Raw genomic sequence first — 18,692 nt, 5'->3', positions numbered from 1 at the left:
CCTCTTTTTCACTTTTTTTTTATATTGCAATATATCATGTCAGGAAATTAAAAGTTCCAAGTCCAGACCAACTGAAAAATAATTAAAAGATCTCACCTTGTAAGAGATAGAATACTTACTCTTCTCTCAGTGCTAGATTTGGGATTTTGACTTGGTCAGTCAAACAAAAAAGAAGGCTACGCAAAGGCGAGTTTGTCTTGTTGATAGTATAACTAAGATAAACACAAATGCACATATTGTTAGAGGTTTCTTTTTGTTTTTCTGGGCAGTGGCAAAGGTGGAAACGTTCATTAAAATATATTTCTCTGTTCCTTAAATTTAATTCATCACAATTGCTTTTTCCATCACTTCTCTCCTAATCATTGCTTCATTCATTGTGCTCTCAGACATTCTTCATACAGAGTCAGAAGGGATGCCTCCTCTCTCATACAGCATAATTTTGATATGAAGCTGGGTGAATGTGTTAACACCACACAAATAGGCTGATATTTCTGATTTTCTGTTTAAATGCTGCCCAAATAAGCCTAATTGAGAAAGGTGCTAGTAAAGCATTAGTAAGAAAGGAGTGGTCTTCAAAAGGACATTGATTTCATTCTGAATTGAGGTGCTCTAAAGCATTCATCCTGTCACAAATAATTTATTTTCCTGTAGAATAATGAAGCTCTAGCAAAAGACCAGGATTAAAACTCTGACTCCTGTGTGTCTTGTTAGCTTGTATGTAGATGAGCATACAGCTTCTTTTTCTTAACCTTTTGTCTATCAAATCCCTGTAGCAGGTTTTAAAGTGTTGAAGGAGGTATACCTAGCAGACTTCCAGATTTTAAAGCAAGTTGTACCTTTTATTTGTCATTCAGTATGACTAATACACTGAGAAAGATAGAAGGATAGTAGTCCATTTTTGCTTTAAGTCAATATTTTGTTTCATATGTTCCTCTTAAAAAGATAGCCAGTCTTGGACTTAAGATTGTTGAGTTGAGGAAGACCCTTCACATTTCTAAGAAAGCCAGCCTCATGACCAGGCCCATATTTCAAAATATACACCATGTTTCCAGTCTGATTTGGTGAAGTATTCTTAGAAGATAACACTCACTAAGGAATTGTGGACAAATATAAAAACAAGTCACTGTATTAGTTTACAGGAGGTGTCTTGCTGTTTTTTTGGAGAGGTATCTTAGTGTTTTTGTAGATCATTCCTCTTTTTTATACAAGGTCTATGCAGTAGGACATCTGGAATATGGGGCTCAGTTGAGCTGAAACAATCCTTTAACGTGTACCTTAGAAGTCTATCAATGTTCCTGAGGTGAAGACTGGTATAGATGAGAGCCATGCCTGCATAGAGAGACCTATTGAATTAAAAAAAAAATGTATCCATGGGCAGGAACTCTTTCTTAGAGAGCTTTCGACACACCAGTTCTGCCTCTAAGGGGAATATTAAGTTATTGTTTCAGAACTCCTTCATTAGCACCAGAAATTCAAGGCACAGATTATGTGATGGAGTTGAAGGAGCTGGTCTGACTCCTTGGATGTATAGCATCTATTCATGTGTAATTACTGTGAAATACATTAGGAAATTTGAATATCTGTTAAGGTTCAGGTTGAGAAGAAGAGACAGATGTAGTTCTAAGACCAAACCACACAGAAACAGTACTTTTGTTTCCGAGTCTTTATTTAGGTGCTTTCGTTCATTCATTGATTTCTCTTACACTGAGGGAGTGGTGAAACGTGTTAGTGTGGAGTTTAGCAGTCTTTCCTACCAGCTAGATCCTTAAACAGCATTGTAACATCACTGTGGTATTGTAGGGCTGAAAAACAATGAAAAGAGGTAGGAATTTGAGGTGCTGATGCAGGAATATAAGAATGGAATCAGAGAAGGAAGCTAGTCAGAATTTAAAGGAAAATAAGATTTGGAAGTTGGTTAAAAACTGGTTATAATGTTTCTTCAGAAAGCTCTCCCTTGCTTGCTGCTAGATAAAATCAATGCTTAAAAGATCCTAGTGACATTGGAGAGTGATGTCAATCTAAAAAATACTAAATTATCTAGAAATGATCAATATTGTCTTGGCTTGAACAAAACATTGTTTGCATTTTGCATGGGCTCTCTTTGACCTTGCAATTTAAATGAACTGTCTCTGTTAAGGAAGTGCTGTTTGCTATGCTGATAGATGTTTTTATAACTAAAATTGATGATCAGTATTCTTTTAATTCAGACATTACTCTTCTCATGAATTCCGTTTCAAGGAATTAATCCTAATAATTCATAGGTTCATAGGTTCATAAGGTTGGAAAGGACCTACAAGATCGTCTAGTCCAACCATCCTCCTATCACTATCCCTACCCAACTACTAAATCAAATCCCTAATTGTGTGCCATTGTGTTAATAATCACAGCAAGCATTTTAGCACCAGATTTTGATTGCATTGCTTTTAGTGGCAAGGTTTTTGAGTTGTTAAGTATCAGTGCAAGTTTGTCAATCAACTCGTCCTCTCTTTTTGAGAGCTGAGCTTCTGTCAACTCCTTCCTTTAGAAGGAGTTAGGGGTCAGATTTTTTCCAGACACTCAAATACGTGGCCTATTTGCACTAGCCATTTTTATGTGCAGCTATATACAAGTGTGCTTTTTTAAGCAGTTTAGCCCATATTTTCATTTACATAACTCTCTACATTGTGTTGATATTACTCTAGCTGATTCTAGGTCCAGAGGTACTTATTTAAGATACTAGACATCAAATCAGTATATTCTAGCTACATCAAGATCATGATCCACCACTCAGCAAAGTGTGAAGATCCATATTTAACTTCAGTGATGGAGTCATGGAGCTCCTTACAGGCCTACTGTTAAGCACGGGGTTATTATTTTGGGACTAGGTGAAGATTCTCTGTAGGTAAACATTTACCATAAGAAACCTACCAAAAACACATAGAAATCTGTGTTGCTATAGTGTGTGGACAGTCCTATCACCCCTCTTCCACAAAGGTTGCTCCCTTGAAAGAGTTGTTCATTTTTTAGACCCACCCTGGAACAGTTACTCTCTCTCTAAATCCACCCTCAAACAGTTATTCACCTTATCCACGCCCCCAAAGTGACGTCAGTGGAAAGTCCGAGAAGGCAGCAGCACAGAACTTTCAAACCCTCACGAGGCAAGAAAAACATTTGCTTCTTTTCTGTGTGTGGATTTTTTTTTTTAATGTTGGATGATTTGTTGTATTTTGTCTAAGAACAGGCATGAGATTTGTGGTGGGAGGAATGTGTTCACAGTCAGCCACTTCAGCAGTTAACTAAACAACTCAGCTGTGCTTCATCATGTAAAAAACCTTGGAAGCTCTCTCTTGTTTTATTACAAATGTTCCTTCAGGAGAAAGCTTACTCCTTAATTTCCCCCTGATGGATGTTATATGAATGGATTTCATAGCTGATGTGGTTCATGGAGGGAGGGAGTCAAACATTTCTGGATTTTTCATGGCTCAGATGATAGTTCAAAGGGATTTGATTAAGTATTGCTCATACCTGATTTATTATTTTCTAGCAGTAGGCCAGCTGTCTCAGAGGAAAGTGTATCTACTGCCTATTCTACCTAGGAAGAAGAGATTGTACCAGTGGGCATGACTGTAAGGTGTAGTTTTGTACAGATAGTGTCTTCAGGAGTACTGAGTGCTTACAGTTGATGGCTTATGGATCTGACAATGCTCCAAGTGCTCAGCTGTCTAAAAAGCAGGTGTTACATGAACTAAATAAACAGGGCTTGGAGTTGCAACAAGGTTTCAGCAAGCTTGACTCCAAATATTTGTACACATACCTCTAGGCCATGGAAAGAATGATGCTTTGACAGCCTGATGTAATGGGTAGCAACCATGCACACAGCAGGGGATTTGGAATGGATAGGCTTTAAAGTCCCTTCCAACCTAGGCCATTCTTTGATTACAGCCTGACCCTGCAAGGTGCTGAGCACTCCAGTCCTCATCCAGCAACTCATTTAGCTGGAACAGGTTTACTGGGATATTAAAAGGTCTGTGTCGCTCATTAGCACCATTTATGCCAAGTAAGCTCAGTTTCCTATAAGTATGCAGGCTTTGCCTCTGCCCCTCATCTTTCTGGTTGGCACTGCAGATGTAGACTGGTGCTCCTTATGTGTTTCAAATTAAGCATATTTCTTGGCTGGACTGTGACTGGACTGTTCAGTGTGCTGCAGCACTGCATTATGGATGGACTGTTTAGTTCTCTACTCCCTACTCTTGTGCATTTAATAGATTAACTTCTGCTGATGATTCATTAACTATTCTAGCAATCTGTTGTTGCTGGAATGCTGGGGTTAGTTTCTGATCTTTTTTTTCCAGGCATAATTTGTGTAAAATGTGAGAGCTCACATGGTGTTTTTGTTAGGTACGATGCACTCACCAGGATTTGAAGGAAACCCAAATTTCTGCTTCCAAACTCTGATGAATGGAGACAGTCTCTACATGGTCTCTCATTATACTCTGCTGCTAAACCTAAAATTGGCCAACTCAGATTACTACAGGAAGAAGCCTCCCCAAGCCCCTGTGTTGCTGGTGAGTTGGTGAATACAGGAAGAATGTTTGTTTCTTTTCCTTCCGCATAAAACAGCCCACGTGTAAGTGTCATTCGTGCTACTAGTGGAGAAATAATAATTGCAAATGAAGCAAACTGCTTATAAATTTTGCACGATAAATGTTATGCACCTGAATTATACAGCTTATCTGTAATTCAGGGAGGAACGAATGCTGCTTACTGATTATCATTAAAGTAGCAGTCATTTTGATAGATTAGACTACATCTTCATAACAAATCTTCACTACCACTGTGTGATGCATTAAGTACTGTTAGTCCATACTGTGAAGGTGAACACCTCCTTCATCTTACAACTATTTTTGAGCATAATAACTTGCTTAATACTATCTTTGCATTTACACAGATGAAGGTATGAGTTGTCTGAATAAAAGATAATTCGGTTTTAATATCTAAGTGTTACTGAAGGTGGTTCAGATGTATCTAATTGGACCCCCAGTTTGTCTGTGACAGCTGTTCAATGCAAAAGGTGCCAGACTGCTGGACAAGCAGCATTAGGTGCCACAGATTTGTTTTTAAGGTAGTTGAGATCCTACCTCCGCCTTGTGGAAATAGCATGACATCAGCTTGTGCCTTTGTTGCTGTATGAGAACTGTCATTATGGTTTGTATCTGCATGATCTGCAAAAAGAGAAGGGAAAGCTCCTCATTCATGTCATTCTCCAATGAGAATGATGTTCATGTCATTTTTACCATAGAGACACACTGTGACCTGTTAATTCTCAGTTTTGAATAACTTCATTTCTACTCTTGCATCACCTTATGCTCAGGAGTGGATCTAGTGCTAGAAGCTCATACTGTAGGTCCTAACTGTCTTACATCTACCTTTTGTGGTTGCCTGCAGAAAGAGTTCATGAAGCAGGTCCAGTCCAGTGGAGTACTGATGATATTTTCCCAAGCCTGGGTTGAAGAACTGTACCACCAGGTACTAGAAAGGAACATGCTAGGGGAAGCTGGATACTGGGGAAGCCCTGAAGAGCACAGCCTTCCACTTATCACCATGCTGACTGGTTAGTACAATGTTATGATGGTAGGAACTAACTTCCAATCATGTCTAGAAGCTACAGTAACACTCTGCTTCACTCCATTACATACCAAACTGTTTGGTCAGGTAGTGAGTGGTGTTTTACTAATGTACAACTACAGACTCAGTGGTGGCAGGTAACTAAGTGTTTGTTCTGGATCAGAGAGAAAACTTTAAAGCTTGGGTTTAAAAACAAACAAATACCCTGAAACTTAGTAGTCGTCTTGACTCTCTGTGGTCAGTGTGGCCCAAAGCTGAATAGACTGGAATGTCTTGTTGGCTCAACTTGTGTGTTATCATCTGTGTTGTGGCAGTGCACCAAAGTCTCAGGACCCAAATGAGCAGAGACCCCTTCTTATTGCCTGAAGAGGAATGTTTGCTAAGTGAGATGAATGATGAGGATATGGCCATAAAAATGGCTCTGTTATTTTTGTCTGAAAGGCTCTTTTCTCTGAAAGCCTTTTACTTCAGGAGGTACAGATAGACTTCAGGAGTTGTGAGGAAGAAATGCTATTTGACCCACTAACCTACTGATGCTCCTAAAAACCTGTGTGTAAAATAACATGAATTTTGGTTACCTTTAGAAAGTATATGATGTTTATTAAAATGACTTGTAATCTGGAACCTTGACATATGTAATGAATACACCTGAATCACAGAGCTGCCAGGCTCTCCAGTCAGTTACAGGCTAAGTGACTCACTGAACTTCTCTGAGCTACTTCAGTTTACACAACATAAAGGAATGATCTGCAGCTTTCTGCTTCCATAGGATGACTTTTGCAATACCACTGTGCCTCATAAAGTTGAAATTTTTTTAAATCTGTCCAAGGATACATTTAAGTGTATGCATAAAGGAGAGTTTTGCATATTCTGGCCAAATGAGTACGGAAGAATGTTTGACTCCTGAAAGTATGGTGAGGACAGGAAGGGTAGATTTGTATACTGAACCAGAATACATTTCAGTTCTCTCAGCTTCAGTTACAGCAGGTTAGGTACCTGTTAATGATGAGTGGTAAGACTGCTGTTTTCTTGATGTCATAGCAAAGCCATTTCAGTATGCCTTTGGCACTAACAAATACAAATAGTGGAGTCTGATCCTGGAAGCCTTCCACACTGGTCTCCCTTTGGTTCAGATTTATGCTGTGCTAGGGATATGCCAAATGGAAGTAGTGAGAAGCTGAAAACCCAGAGGACCTCTAACAAGTACTGAAAAACAGTTCTTAGCTTCATTTGAGGGGGAAGAAAAGGTCATATATGATTTGCTGAAAGACAGCAGGATTTCTGTGATACTGTAATGGTGTAAAATACACTATTTTTGTGAGTGTATGCACTGTTTGATTGCAAAGTAATTAGAACAGTGTACACATGGAGAAAACTGACTTCAGCTGAGCCATTAACTGGTAATCAAAGAGCAATGTTCTGAGGGATTTTTGCTGACTGCTTTGAGCCCAGTGTTTCCATTAAATATTGTATGATAAATGGTCAGTTGGGAAGCTGAAATAAACACTTTTGGAAAAATAATAGCCATGTGGAGAAGAGACAGATGGGCTTCTAGGAAGCGAATCAGTCCAATGTCCTTAATATTAAATTCTGTGTTGCAAACTCGTCTCATGTTGCAGAAAATGTTGCATTTCTTTTGTTGATGTTGAACCCACATAGGTTTGACCCACTAACGATTCCATTTAGAACATAGGATCCCAGTGTGTCTGGGGGACTATGAAATCTGGGAACACACAGTTACAGGATTTAGCAAGATTTGAAAGGAAATACGTGGAAATGCAGAGATTGTGCATAAGAACTATAAGAAATACTATGTAATATTGACCAAGAGTTACGCTGACTGTGTAACTTAAGGGAGCTTTTGGGAGTGGGGATATTTCCACTCTCTGAGAAAAAGCTGATAATACCATGGATTGCATATAAAGTGCCACAACTAACGTTTAGACCAGGGCTTTACCAGACTGACAGAAAAGAGGGACTAAAAAGCATGCCTGAGAAATCAGGAACACCAGAACCTGCTTGAACAGGGAGCCAATAAGAGATACTTACTTTATTTGCTGAGTAATAAGTAATCTGTTGTTTTCCTTAATGTTCTGGCAGACATCGATGGCTTGGGAAGCAGTACAGTTGGTGGCCAGTTGATGGCATCTGCTTCAGCTCAGTCTCCTCTTTCCCAAAATCAGAAGACGGATGATTCTGTTGTTGCAGGTATTGAGAAAATATTGTAAGCACAAGTGTATCTACTAATGCTGAATTGTTCTATACCATAAACACACTTGGGTTTAAGATCAGCACTTCAAGGTTTGAAGGAAGTGTATCATTGTTTCCTGTATATGAATCAGTTGGACAGTCCAGCATGCAGGGGACAATCATGACTTCTTTTTCCTTTTTTTAGCTGTTGATAGTAAACGTGCTGTTATATTATTTTCCAGTAACATTATTAATGCATTTCTCACTCCAGGAGTAGCTTTTGCCCGATACCTCTTAATTGGCTGTTGGAAGAACTTGATTGACACTTTGTCCACACCACTAACTGGTCGCATGGCAGGCAGCTCCAAGGGGCTGGCATTCATCCTGGGAGCAGAAGGAGCCAAAGAGCAGAACCAAAAGGAGAAGGACTCAATTTGTGTGAGCCTGGATGGACTGAGGAGGGCAGCCCGCCTGAGCTGTGCCCTAGGTACTGCTGTGTTGTACGTTGTCATGGCAGACTCATAAAATACGTTGATAACTTTCCTTAAATGAATTTGGGACAGAGAAAATCAGCATCCTGTTCTGGTCTGTGATGATCAAGGAACCTGTAGAGCTCCCCATAGAGTCCACCTTATCTATGACATAGACATATACATCCACTTTGACTTGAAAAAACCTGTCATTCAGATTGCTTAGAGTTAGGGAAGAAGTGCAAGTTAAACATTCTGCTGTTCCTTTACAGGAGTTGCTGCTAACTGTGCATCTGCTCTTGCCCAAATGGCTGCTGCATCCTGTGTCCAAGAAGAGAAAGAAGAAAAAGAAACCCAGGAGCCCAGTGATGCTATAGCTCAAGGTAACAATATGATTAAATGGTCTAGCTTATCTCGTGGTAACAATGTGATTAAATGATCCAGCTAATCTCCTATTGTCTGCAGAGATGCAGCTAGGAGGTACTTTGACATATACAAAAGAACAAAAGAGGGTGAGATGTCACCATTACTCTTTTGTAGGCATACAGGACATAAGTCCAGAGGCTTCAATAAATGTCTTGCTGTTGTAGGTTCTTAACAATATGTCATGTTAATTGTAATTTATATGGAACTGAAATCAGCTGAACAACAGGTAGGCTAATTGTTTTTTTGTTTGTTTGTTTGTTTTCTCCAAACGTGCACTCCCTAACTTCCTAAGCTTGTCATACTCATACAATCAAAGGGCATCAGAAAAACAGTATTTTGTTGCTGTGTTGTGTGATAACATAAGCTGAACTTGCATCCCTCTCTCCCTGACTTGTCTTGGATCACGTTAAAGGAAGCTGGAATTGTAATTAAAATTAAAAAAAAAAAATTAAAAAGTATAACAGCTGAAATGTTCTGCACCCCTCTGCAGAAGTTTTACAGCCAGTGAAAGTCAGTAAGGTCTGTGATGGCTGATTGGAGATCAGATAATATCTGATTTCTAATGGCAAGAAACCCATAACAAAATATACTCTTGCACTGATGACCTTATCTGGCACTGTAATTTGGTGTCTCAGTAGAGAAAACAAACTGAATAGGTCTGAGGGCTAGCTATCTTTTTGACCACTCTGCTCAATATAACTGAATTGGGCTGGCCAGGCCACATAGATGCAAAGAAGAGGTTGTAGTGGTAGCCAGAGGTTAACAGATCTGTTTTATGGAAGATTTGGATAGTTTCAGAATTTGTTTATATTCCAGTGCAGCATGAAACAGAAGCTTTTCAGAGATTTTCATGGTAAAGAATGAGGTCCAAATGCCTGTAGTTCAGATTAGGATTAGTTTTGTTTTGATAAGAGTATACATTATTATCAAAAGCTCTTTGTTGAATCTTTTGTATGGAAATAATGTAAAATCCATAAACCTTATTTTCTATTGCAAAAGAGATTTTGGTAAAAATAAATAAATAAAAGTCCAGCCAGCACAAAAAAAGAACCATTTAGTATTGCTGGCAATGCTGCTGTTCCGTAGGCAGTAAGATGTGAATTTGAGGATAGGGGGTTGTCAGTCTCAGATTGATTTTTCATAAAATCAATCCAAATAGATTTTCGTTTTTAGTAGTGCCTTATGTTTATATAAAAAAGCTCTGGTTTGTTTTTTCTTTTGCCCATATTCTACATTTTGGTGTAGCTTTCAGGATGTATACCTCTATCACCACCATGTATAGAAGCGTTTGTTTAAAAGTTGGAGACAGTAATGTGCTTTTTGTGTTTTGTGCTGCAGTGAAACAGAAAGTGGAGCAGAAACTTGAGCAAATGGGAAAAGTGCAGGGAGTCTGTCTACACACTGCTCATGTTTTGTGTATGGATGCAGTCCTAAATGTGGGCCTGGAGATGGGAAGCCACAATCAGGACTGCTGGCCTCATGTGTTCAGGTACTCAGCAGCTTTCCCAAAAGAAATATAATTAACACCATGTTATTACAAAGTACCAGACTGAGATAAAGGGCTTTACATATTCTGGGAGTCTTCTCTATAACCAGTAACAGAGTAAATTAACTGTAAATATCTATGAGAGAAAAAATCACTTCAACTCTGTTCAGAGACAGAATCAATACTTAGAAGATTCAGTGCTGACAAAAGGCAACAGACCCTGAAACCTTAAATGGCACTTCTGGTTCCTCAACAGGCTGTTTGCTATCTGGGGGTAGATATGGAAGGCCAAAGAATGTAAGTGACAGGCTGTGATGTGTCTGAGAGCTTTACTTACACTATACTTCTGACTCACCTCTTGAGTACAGATTCAAGCATTTCTTCAGTGAGTCCTCTGATTTAGATATACAAGAGCTGTTGTTTTGTGGCATTAATCCATCTTTTCCTTCCGTTCTCAGGGTGTGTGAGTACATCAGCACTCTGGAGCACACCCACTTCAGTGATGGCACCTCCCAGCCCTGCCTTACCATCACCCAGTCACAGCAGGCACCTGGAGGCCCACACTCAGACACTGAGCTGGGGGAGGCTCCTCAGGAACAGTCCCCTGAGCAGGAGACTACCCTCAGCAGCAATCCTGTTATTCAGCCAGTTTCCATCCAGGAACTCGTCAAGGAGAGCAGCAAGGGCAGAGCTTTTGACTTCCGTGGAGGCAGCCTGCTGTGTGGGACCAGTGCTGCCAAGGCTGTTCTCACACTCTCCACACAAGCTGACAGGTAGAAGCATCACTAGATTCTCTGCTCCTAAAACAAGACTAAAATGGACCTTTCTTTGATGCAGTGAGGCCTGATCTTTACATCTATTGCAGTCATTTGCTTCAGTTGAGTTTTGCAAGGGAGCTACATATCACAGCCAGCAGCTCTTTATTGACTTGATTTTCTGCACCTTTGCTGTCCTTGCCCTGCTTTTTGGAAGCACTGGGCTGGGAATGTCTTAATCTGCCAGTAAAACACATGCATCCAAGGAATGGTAGTTTTATTGCTTGCATGTGTTTGCTATTGTGTTTGCTCATTAAAGCAGACACACAAAAAAAAAAGGTATTGTGTCTTGACAGGAAGGGACTGAGTCACAAGACCAGCATCAGTTGGAAAGCAGCTGCTACTGTCAGGTCAACAGAAAGATTTTCATGAAAAGCAGAATTAGGAAATCATAGTTATGTTAACTTCTGGCTGTACCATGTGAAATTTCTTTGTGATTATATAGAAACATGCCTCCAATCTATGCAGAATTTTACTTGTTTAGGGGTACAGGTTTAACTCTTAAATCTTAAGAGCTCTTTGCAGTTGAAAATAATGGCTATTGTTTATATTCCTAAATAGCAATTCAGATACAGAGCTTTAAATCCAAGGGTTAAATTAATTTCTTTTTCATATGGAGTGAACTGCTATGAGCTCTGATGATTTCAATTGGGAGGGCTGAGCATATTAGTTTTTGTAATTAGTGCTCATGAACTGTTTATGCAATTAAGATACAGTTAAGGGATAGTGGAGATTCTTTGAAAAAGTGCCTTTTTATTGTAGTACTGCATTTGTATCTTGGAAGGGTTCTGTCTGGTCCTATAACACTACTACTTCCCACCCTCCAATTAACAGTACTTCTGGATCAAAGTCTTCCTGTGTGGGTTGCCAGAGGCAGCACGCAGCAGCTATGTACACATAAAGGTTTTCCTCTCACAAACACACTTAAGTCTCCGTGTCATGAATTTTTCAGTTGATTTCTATTTTATTCACAGACTCTTTGAAGATGCTGCTGACAAGTTAAATTTGATGGCACTAGCAGGCTTCCTTTACCAGCTCAAGAAGGCTTCTCAGGCCCAACTTTTCCATTCTGTCACAGATACAGTTGATTATTCCCTCGCAATGCCAGGTAAAAAAAAAAAAAAAAAAAAAGGAACACGCTGTCTCACATACATCGGTACTGCTTGTAAGATTTGCTTTGTATTCTTACAGTTTCAATTTTTCCACTTGAAATTTCAAGGTGTCAAGAAAATAATATTTACTGTAATAAGATCTTTTTGTAGGAGTACTGCAGTCTTTAGAAAAGATGGAGAACTTTCTTTAGACAAGAACCACATCCATACTTGCTGTGAAACATTTCAGAGGACATTCACTTAGAAGCGTTCATAAAATAAGGGATAGCAAATGAAGCGCACAATTGAAAAACAAAAAATACAGCAGTGGGATTTGTTTGCTTACTCTTCTCCAGCAAAGTAAAGCTTATACCTTGCAATACAAAACCCAGAAAAAGTTGTCTGCTCTGTGGCAGAAATTGAGATAAATTTAATTGGTTTTTCCTCTCGCTCTCCCTGAGGTGCTACTTAACATTAACTCAGTTTAAAAATTAATAGTTCTTTTTTGGTTCATCCTTGTCTCCAAGGCTTAGTATTTACCTTTTTATTTTAATAAAACAAAAGTTATAGCATTATTTTATACGTAGCAGTAAATCAACAGTGGTCAGTAATAATGACATTAACATTAAGATATATATGCAATTTATTGCCCTATTTTTGCATTGAAATTGGCATGCCCATGTTTTAAAATAATGAGACAACAAAGAGTGCTTTGCAGTATTGTAAGAGGAAAGGAAGATAAGTTGTTCTCAGTAGGCACACATGATCCTTTTCTCAAATTCTCTGCTTCTCACCGATTGCACAGTAGTAAGTACAAAAGACAAACCAAAGCTAAATAATCTGCGGTCTTTATTCTTTCCTGTAGATGTCACCAAAGGTTTTTGCAACTATTGTTTAGGTTCTCATTATCAATCGTTTACCTCCTTACGTAACTGGTCTATTAAACCATTGACACTGTGCTTACCCATACTGGATATTGTAATTGAATTATAATATGTTACTTTCCCAAGTCTTTCTCTTAAAAATGTTCCCAAAAAGTCTTCACTAAAATAAAAATGAAGTGTTTTTATTGCATTATTCTTAATGCTTGGGTTTATCTCCTGTTCTTTTAGCTACCCAGGTATAAGCTGTGTTTTACAATTTCTTTCTGGCTGATTATTATTATTTTCTAACCTGATTTCTCTTTAGTCCTCCAGAGATGGAGCAGCTGTTTGTTTACACTTCTGTTTATTTTGTTTTACTTCCTTGTAGGGGAAGTAAAATCTACCCAGGACAGGAGAAGTGCACTTCACTTGTTCCGACTTGGTGATGCCATGCTTAGAATTGTGAGGAGTAAATCCCGCCCATTACTCCACCTCATGCGCTGCTGGAGCCTGGTGGCACCTCATCTGGTGGAGGTAGGACTGAGGAGCTAATGGGAATGTGTGCAAGGGATGGCAAAACTGAAGCAGCTGTAGAAGGCTCAGTGGTCTTAACATCGTGTCCTATTTGGTCTGTTCTCTTCACTTCTAAGTTCCATAAATGGCCAAATATAAACACGATCAAATGCCACTTTTTATGAAATAAGGTGTATATATGTAAAAACTTTTAAAAGGGAAGTGGTCACCTGGTAGCAACAAAAGGCAGTACTTAACAAGAGATCTGTTCTGTGGAGTTTGTTTAATTAGTTTTTAGCTCTCTGCTCCTTCACTTTTCATCAGTTCTTTAGGCGTCTGTGGGACCCCAAGCAGCTCATAGTCTCAGTCATCCAATTTCATAGCAGTAATTTCCCATTTTCTTTGCAATGGTCTCCCTAGTTACATTCATAATGAAGCTCCCATTAGGGTTCAGCATCATGAAAAGCTGTTGTGTTTGGGCAAAGTCTTAACACTTTTCCCCTCCCTGCAGGCTGCCTGTCACAAGGAGAGGCATGTATCTCGAAAGGCTGTTTCCTTCATCCATGACATCCTCACTGAAGTGCTGACAGACTGGAATGAGCCTTCTCATTTTCACTTCAACGAGTCACTTTTCCGCCCCTTTGAGCGTATCATGCAGCTGGAGCTGTGTGATGAGGATGTGCAAGACCAGGCAAGTCAGCCCTGGTTAGGGTGTCTGTATCTGACCTCCTGTGCCCATAAGAAGGATGGTCACCAGAGCACACTTGGTCTACTTGAACGTTTCCCAAATGCCCTTCAAATGGTGTCCCTCAATTAGCTTCAGGATTTCATGAGGGCTCTGCCCACCTAAGCCAGCATTATCGTAGCGTACAGGTATCTTTCTGTACTTCAAAAGAGCCTTGATATGTTGCCATTCAGAGTAGCTTAGTGTTTCTATTTTGTAAAGCAATTGCTAAATGATATGTTCTTCAGTCAGGTCTTCCTTCAGAAGCAGACCCAAACATGATACTTTAACCTACCAAATAATTGTTTTATTTCCCAAGGTTCTAGTATGCCAGGTATTAGAACAGTACATTTAGAGAATGATTTTGTGCAATTGCAGAAGCACTGTGTTTTCAGAACTCTGTCCCTGTCCACTTACCTGTTTATTGCTTAGACTAGTTCTTCAGTAGAAGTGCATCTGGCTTCAAAGTGATTTAATTAAATTATCAAACAAAAAAAAAATTTTGAAATCCAGGCAAAAGAGTATATCTAGACGTGTTTAAAGTCTTCCTCATTCCTTCTGCAGGTCCAGCTATGTATCAGTTCTGGTTTTATTCTTTGAGCCTTTTCCTACACTGTTTGCAGGTGGTCACCTCCATAGGAGAGTTGGTGGAAATGTGTTCTACCCAGATCCAGTCAGGATGGAGACCCCTGTTCAGTGCCCTGGAAACAGTTCACAGCAGCAATAAGTCAGAGGTTAAAGAGTACCTTGTAGGAGAATATTCTATGGGTAAGGACTTCAGTGCTGGCTGTTTTGTATGTGCTTTTGTTTCCCAATTTAATTCCTTGGGGACACAATAAATCAGTACATTTTAAATGCCTGATGTGAACAGATGCTCTGAAACAGTATAGCTCACAGTTATAGCAGTGGCACTGTAATACTCTAGGACTGACCAAAGAATCTGATTTATCAGATGGAGAATGAAAGCAGAGATAATTTACTTTTTGTCCTTTCAGTTCTGGCAGATGAGTAGAATAAGAAAGAAATGCTTCAAATCTATTTGAATATTTTGAGCAGAACTCTGAGCATAGTTGGGCCCTTGTTGCTGCCCCTGCTCAGTGACTGCATATAGTCACCACCTCTCTTGTCGATTATCTTTCTTACCACATCACATCCTGCTCTTACACATCTAAGTCAGCTGGTGTGGTAGTCCAGGCAGGTACTTGTCCAAACACTCAATCACAGGGATGCTATTACTAGTGCTGTTACAAACCATGTTTGTTGTACAATTTATCCCACAGTTTTCTCATATGGAACCTGGGTAGTGAGGACAAATAATTTTAATCTGTCCTTTTGCCACATTGACAGATTAATTAATGTGATAAGCCATGCATGGAGGGATATGGTTTGCCTTCTGAATTTTGTCTGTCAGATCTTGTACCATCAGTGGCAAAATGCAGGTGTATACAGCCTTTGAAGACTGACTGACTACTTAGGAAAAACCATGCTATTTTGTCACTGTAACAGAAGAGTCAGAATAGTTTTTGATGTGACTGCTGTGTCGTCTTGACAGCGCTAAGGCTCCACCCAGCAAAAGTGTTAGCTACATAACTGAGTTTGAGTACCCATACCTGCCCTTACCATTTGGGCACTGGTAAGCTGATATTTTTTATGGATATAGTGAAGAAGGGAGTCAGCATTACTTTCAATATAGAGTTGCACAAGTTGCCTTGGGAGCAAAAGAAAAAAGTATATTAGTTTTTACCTCTAAGATCACTAGAGCATTACTGTCTCTGCCCAGAACAGAGCTGGTTCTACGGATTAAATTAAATTGTTGATAAACTGTTGGAAATTCATCTTTATGGGGATGGGGAAATGTCCTCATCATGTTATTTCTACAGGGAAATGCCAGGCCCCAGTGTTTGATGTCTTTGAAGCATTTCTAAACACAGACAGCATCCAGGTCTTTGCCAATGCCGCCACCAGTTATATTATGTGCCTTATGAAGTTTGTGAAAGGACTGGGTAAATACTTTTATTTTCCCTTTATTTTATTAAGCTATGGTATGTCAAACTTTATTCTGCCAAAAATGAGAATCCTGCTTTGTAATACAGAGTGTGGTAGGAAAAAGAGAGGGAGTGTCTCAATTTCTCAAGAATTAAGTCCAAAATGATTTAAAAAAATACACAAAAAACAACAATCACGATTAAGGGAGAACTTCAGAAACATTTTGAATGTTATCAAGGATTCAGGTTATTATAGCAGCAAAAATACACCTCTCTCTTTTAAATGTTTTTGTCATTTGATCTTATTTACATCAGGACTCATTTAAGTTCAGTTTTAAAAAATAAAAGAGTACAATAATGAAGATAAGACCATGACATTGTGCAGTGACAGCACAGATTGTTTGTAACAGGTGATATATCTCATGTTCAGAGGTCAAAGCCACGTGGCTTCTTTATACCTTTTCCCACCTCAGCACTGTTTTGCATATGCAGTGCTGAAAACCTGCTGAACCTTGATTGAGATCATAGTGTTAATTTTTCTGTTGCATTCCTGCTGACAGCAGAGACTGAGACTGGATGTGTCAAGTCACAGTATAATTGTGATGTTTTACCAAACTTCAGAATAAAGGAGAGTGCTGCTGGGTCATTCTGCCCACAGGTTCCTTTGCTTGTCTTGGTCCTTGCAGTTCATTGAACTGTGAAATTGGTATATTCTTCCCATATGTGAACTGCAAAATTTCTAGTATGCAGTAAAATTGAACTTTGTTTTTTCTTTATGTGTATCAATACAACTTAGCCAAAGGATCCACAGAGGTATTAAGGTTTGTAAGTACCTAACTGCAACTATTCATTTCCTATGAAGTTATTTCACCACTTATGTCAGCGGGGGCAGAATTCAGCTTGTGATGACAGACTGAAACAGTAATTATTACTGAAAAAGAGGAACAACCTTGCTTGTCTGGTAGCAGCAAGGAGAACTTGCCTCCCTTCTGTAGAAATGCTGTCATATTTCTTTGAGTTTCTTACTTTCATGAGATAAGTTCATTCCATTTGTGGTTACACATCAAAAAGCAAGATATGAGAATCATTCAGTTATCTGAAGGCTATCTAATAAGATCAGACAAAGGATGATTTCTGCATTCTATTCAGGCACTAGAGTACAACCACATGAGAAACAAAGACTAATCCTGTTTCTTTTCTGTCCCTCCCAATGCTGACTTGGCCATCCCCAGGGGAAGTTGATTGTAAGGAGATGGGTGACTGTGTGCCAGGATCAGGATCAGCATCTACAGACTTGTGCCTTCCCGCTCTTGATTACCTCAGGAGATGTTCTCAGGTATGGTGAATAATCTTGCATGGGTACTATCATGGCCTAGGAGACAGTCCTGACCTTGAGGCTTTGCATCACCGGTTAGTAATGTGCATGAACAACAACAGAATTTGCTATATGGCTGCTGGTAAGTGGCTGCAATGCCAGATAGAGATTGGCAATCTGAAGGACCCTCATTTGTACTGAGCCAGCTATCAGTGGGAAAAGTGAGGAGGTAACAGCACTAAGAGCTGAAGAGAACATGGGGAAAAAACATTCAAAACCTAACAATAACACATTGAGAGTGATATAAGTTCTTATTTAAATAGTTACTGTAAAACAGCTGAAAGTAGTAACATTTCTCCTATGTATTTTTTTCTCTTTTTTTTTTTAAGTTATTAGCCAAAATCTACAAAATGCCCTTGAAACCTATTTTCCTCAGTAGCCGGCTGGTTAATGTGCCCCGAAGAGTGCAGGAGCAGTCAGCTAGCAGTGAGGATGGTATTGAGTGTATCCTTTCTGACTTTGATGATGACACTGGTAAGTGCACTGAAAGCAAGAAATGTAAGATTAGTCAGTTGCTTCTTTTACATGTTGTTGTAAATTTTGCCAACTGCTGAAAGCAAAAAGGAGGGGAAAAACTGCACAGAATTTATTGTGCCTGTTGTCTATATACAAATACATCTTGGAGTTCAGGTCACGTCCATTATTGTATGTTAAAAGCTACAGCTCACATATGAGAAAAATGCAACCAGTGTCATGGGAGAATGCATTAGCATTGTAATTAAATGAAAAAAAATTAATTACCCTGATATTTATAATAGAACCAATACATGTCTGAGAGCAAACACAAAAGTACTTTCTGAAACCACAGCTACAGTACAGGAATGAAAACCTTTTAAGGTTGATTCTGGCAGTCCTTCCTTTCACAGAAAACTTATCAGTGTTGAGTTAAAGTTTACACAGATAAAGAATACTTGCTTAAGTATGTGTCCAAACTTATGTGCCATGGTCTGTTGAACCAAATGAACTAAAATCTGTAGGAAGTGTGATGACCTCCAGAAAAACAAGGAACATTATTCTCCTGGTTATTGTATTGCTTTTATGGGTTGTGGATTAACCACGTGTTTGAAGAACACTGAAAATAGATGTACACGGAGCCAAGAAGTAGAGGAACGCAGACCTAATGCTTCTGAACCCATGATGGCCCTTTGAA

General features: G+C 39.2%; 1 protein-coding gene across 1 annotated transcript in view; it reads left to right on the top strand.

The window, feature by feature from the left end:
• Positions 1–18,692, top strand: part of ARFGEF3 (ARFGEF family member 3) — a 79,722-nt gene that overhangs the window by 48,864 nt on the left and 12,166 nt on the right. Inside the window, exons 14-27 of the mRNA XM_065733202.1 lie at positions 4,378–4,544; positions 5,425–5,590; positions 7,705–7,812; positions 8,066–8,281; positions 8,537–8,647; positions 10,029–10,179; positions 10,635–10,949; positions 11,966–12,099; positions 13,334–13,479; positions 13,970–14,149; positions 14,806–14,950; positions 16,063–16,185; positions 17,400–17,503; positions 17,872–18,016. Coding sequence (XP_065589274.1) covers positions 4,378–4,544; positions 5,425–5,590; positions 7,705–7,812; positions 8,066–8,281; positions 8,537–8,647; positions 10,029–10,179; positions 10,635–10,949; positions 11,966–12,099; positions 13,334–13,479; positions 13,970–14,149; positions 14,806–14,950; positions 16,063–16,185; positions 17,400–17,503; positions 17,872–18,016 — 2,211 coding nt within the window. The remainder of the gene's footprint in view (positions 1–4,377; positions 4,545–5,424; positions 5,591–7,704; positions 7,813–8,065; positions 8,282–8,536; positions 8,648–10,028; positions 10,180–10,634; positions 10,950–11,965; positions 12,100–13,333; positions 13,480–13,969; positions 14,150–14,805; positions 14,951–16,062; positions 16,186–17,399; positions 17,504–17,871; positions 18,017–18,692) is intronic.

The sequence above is a fragment of the Cyrtonyx montezumae genome, unplaced genomic scaffold (assembly GCF_038088225.1).
Source record: "Cyrtonyx montezumae isolate F1298 unplaced genomic scaffold, pur_monq_1.0 scaffold_0, whole genome shotgun sequence".
In the NCBI taxonomy this organism is placed as follows: domain Eukaryota; kingdom Metazoa; phylum Chordata; class Aves; order Galliformes; family Odontophoridae; genus Cyrtonyx; species Cyrtonyx montezumae.
Note: the sequence above shows the minus strand (reverse complement) of the source record. Positions and strands in the feature narration are given on the sequence as shown.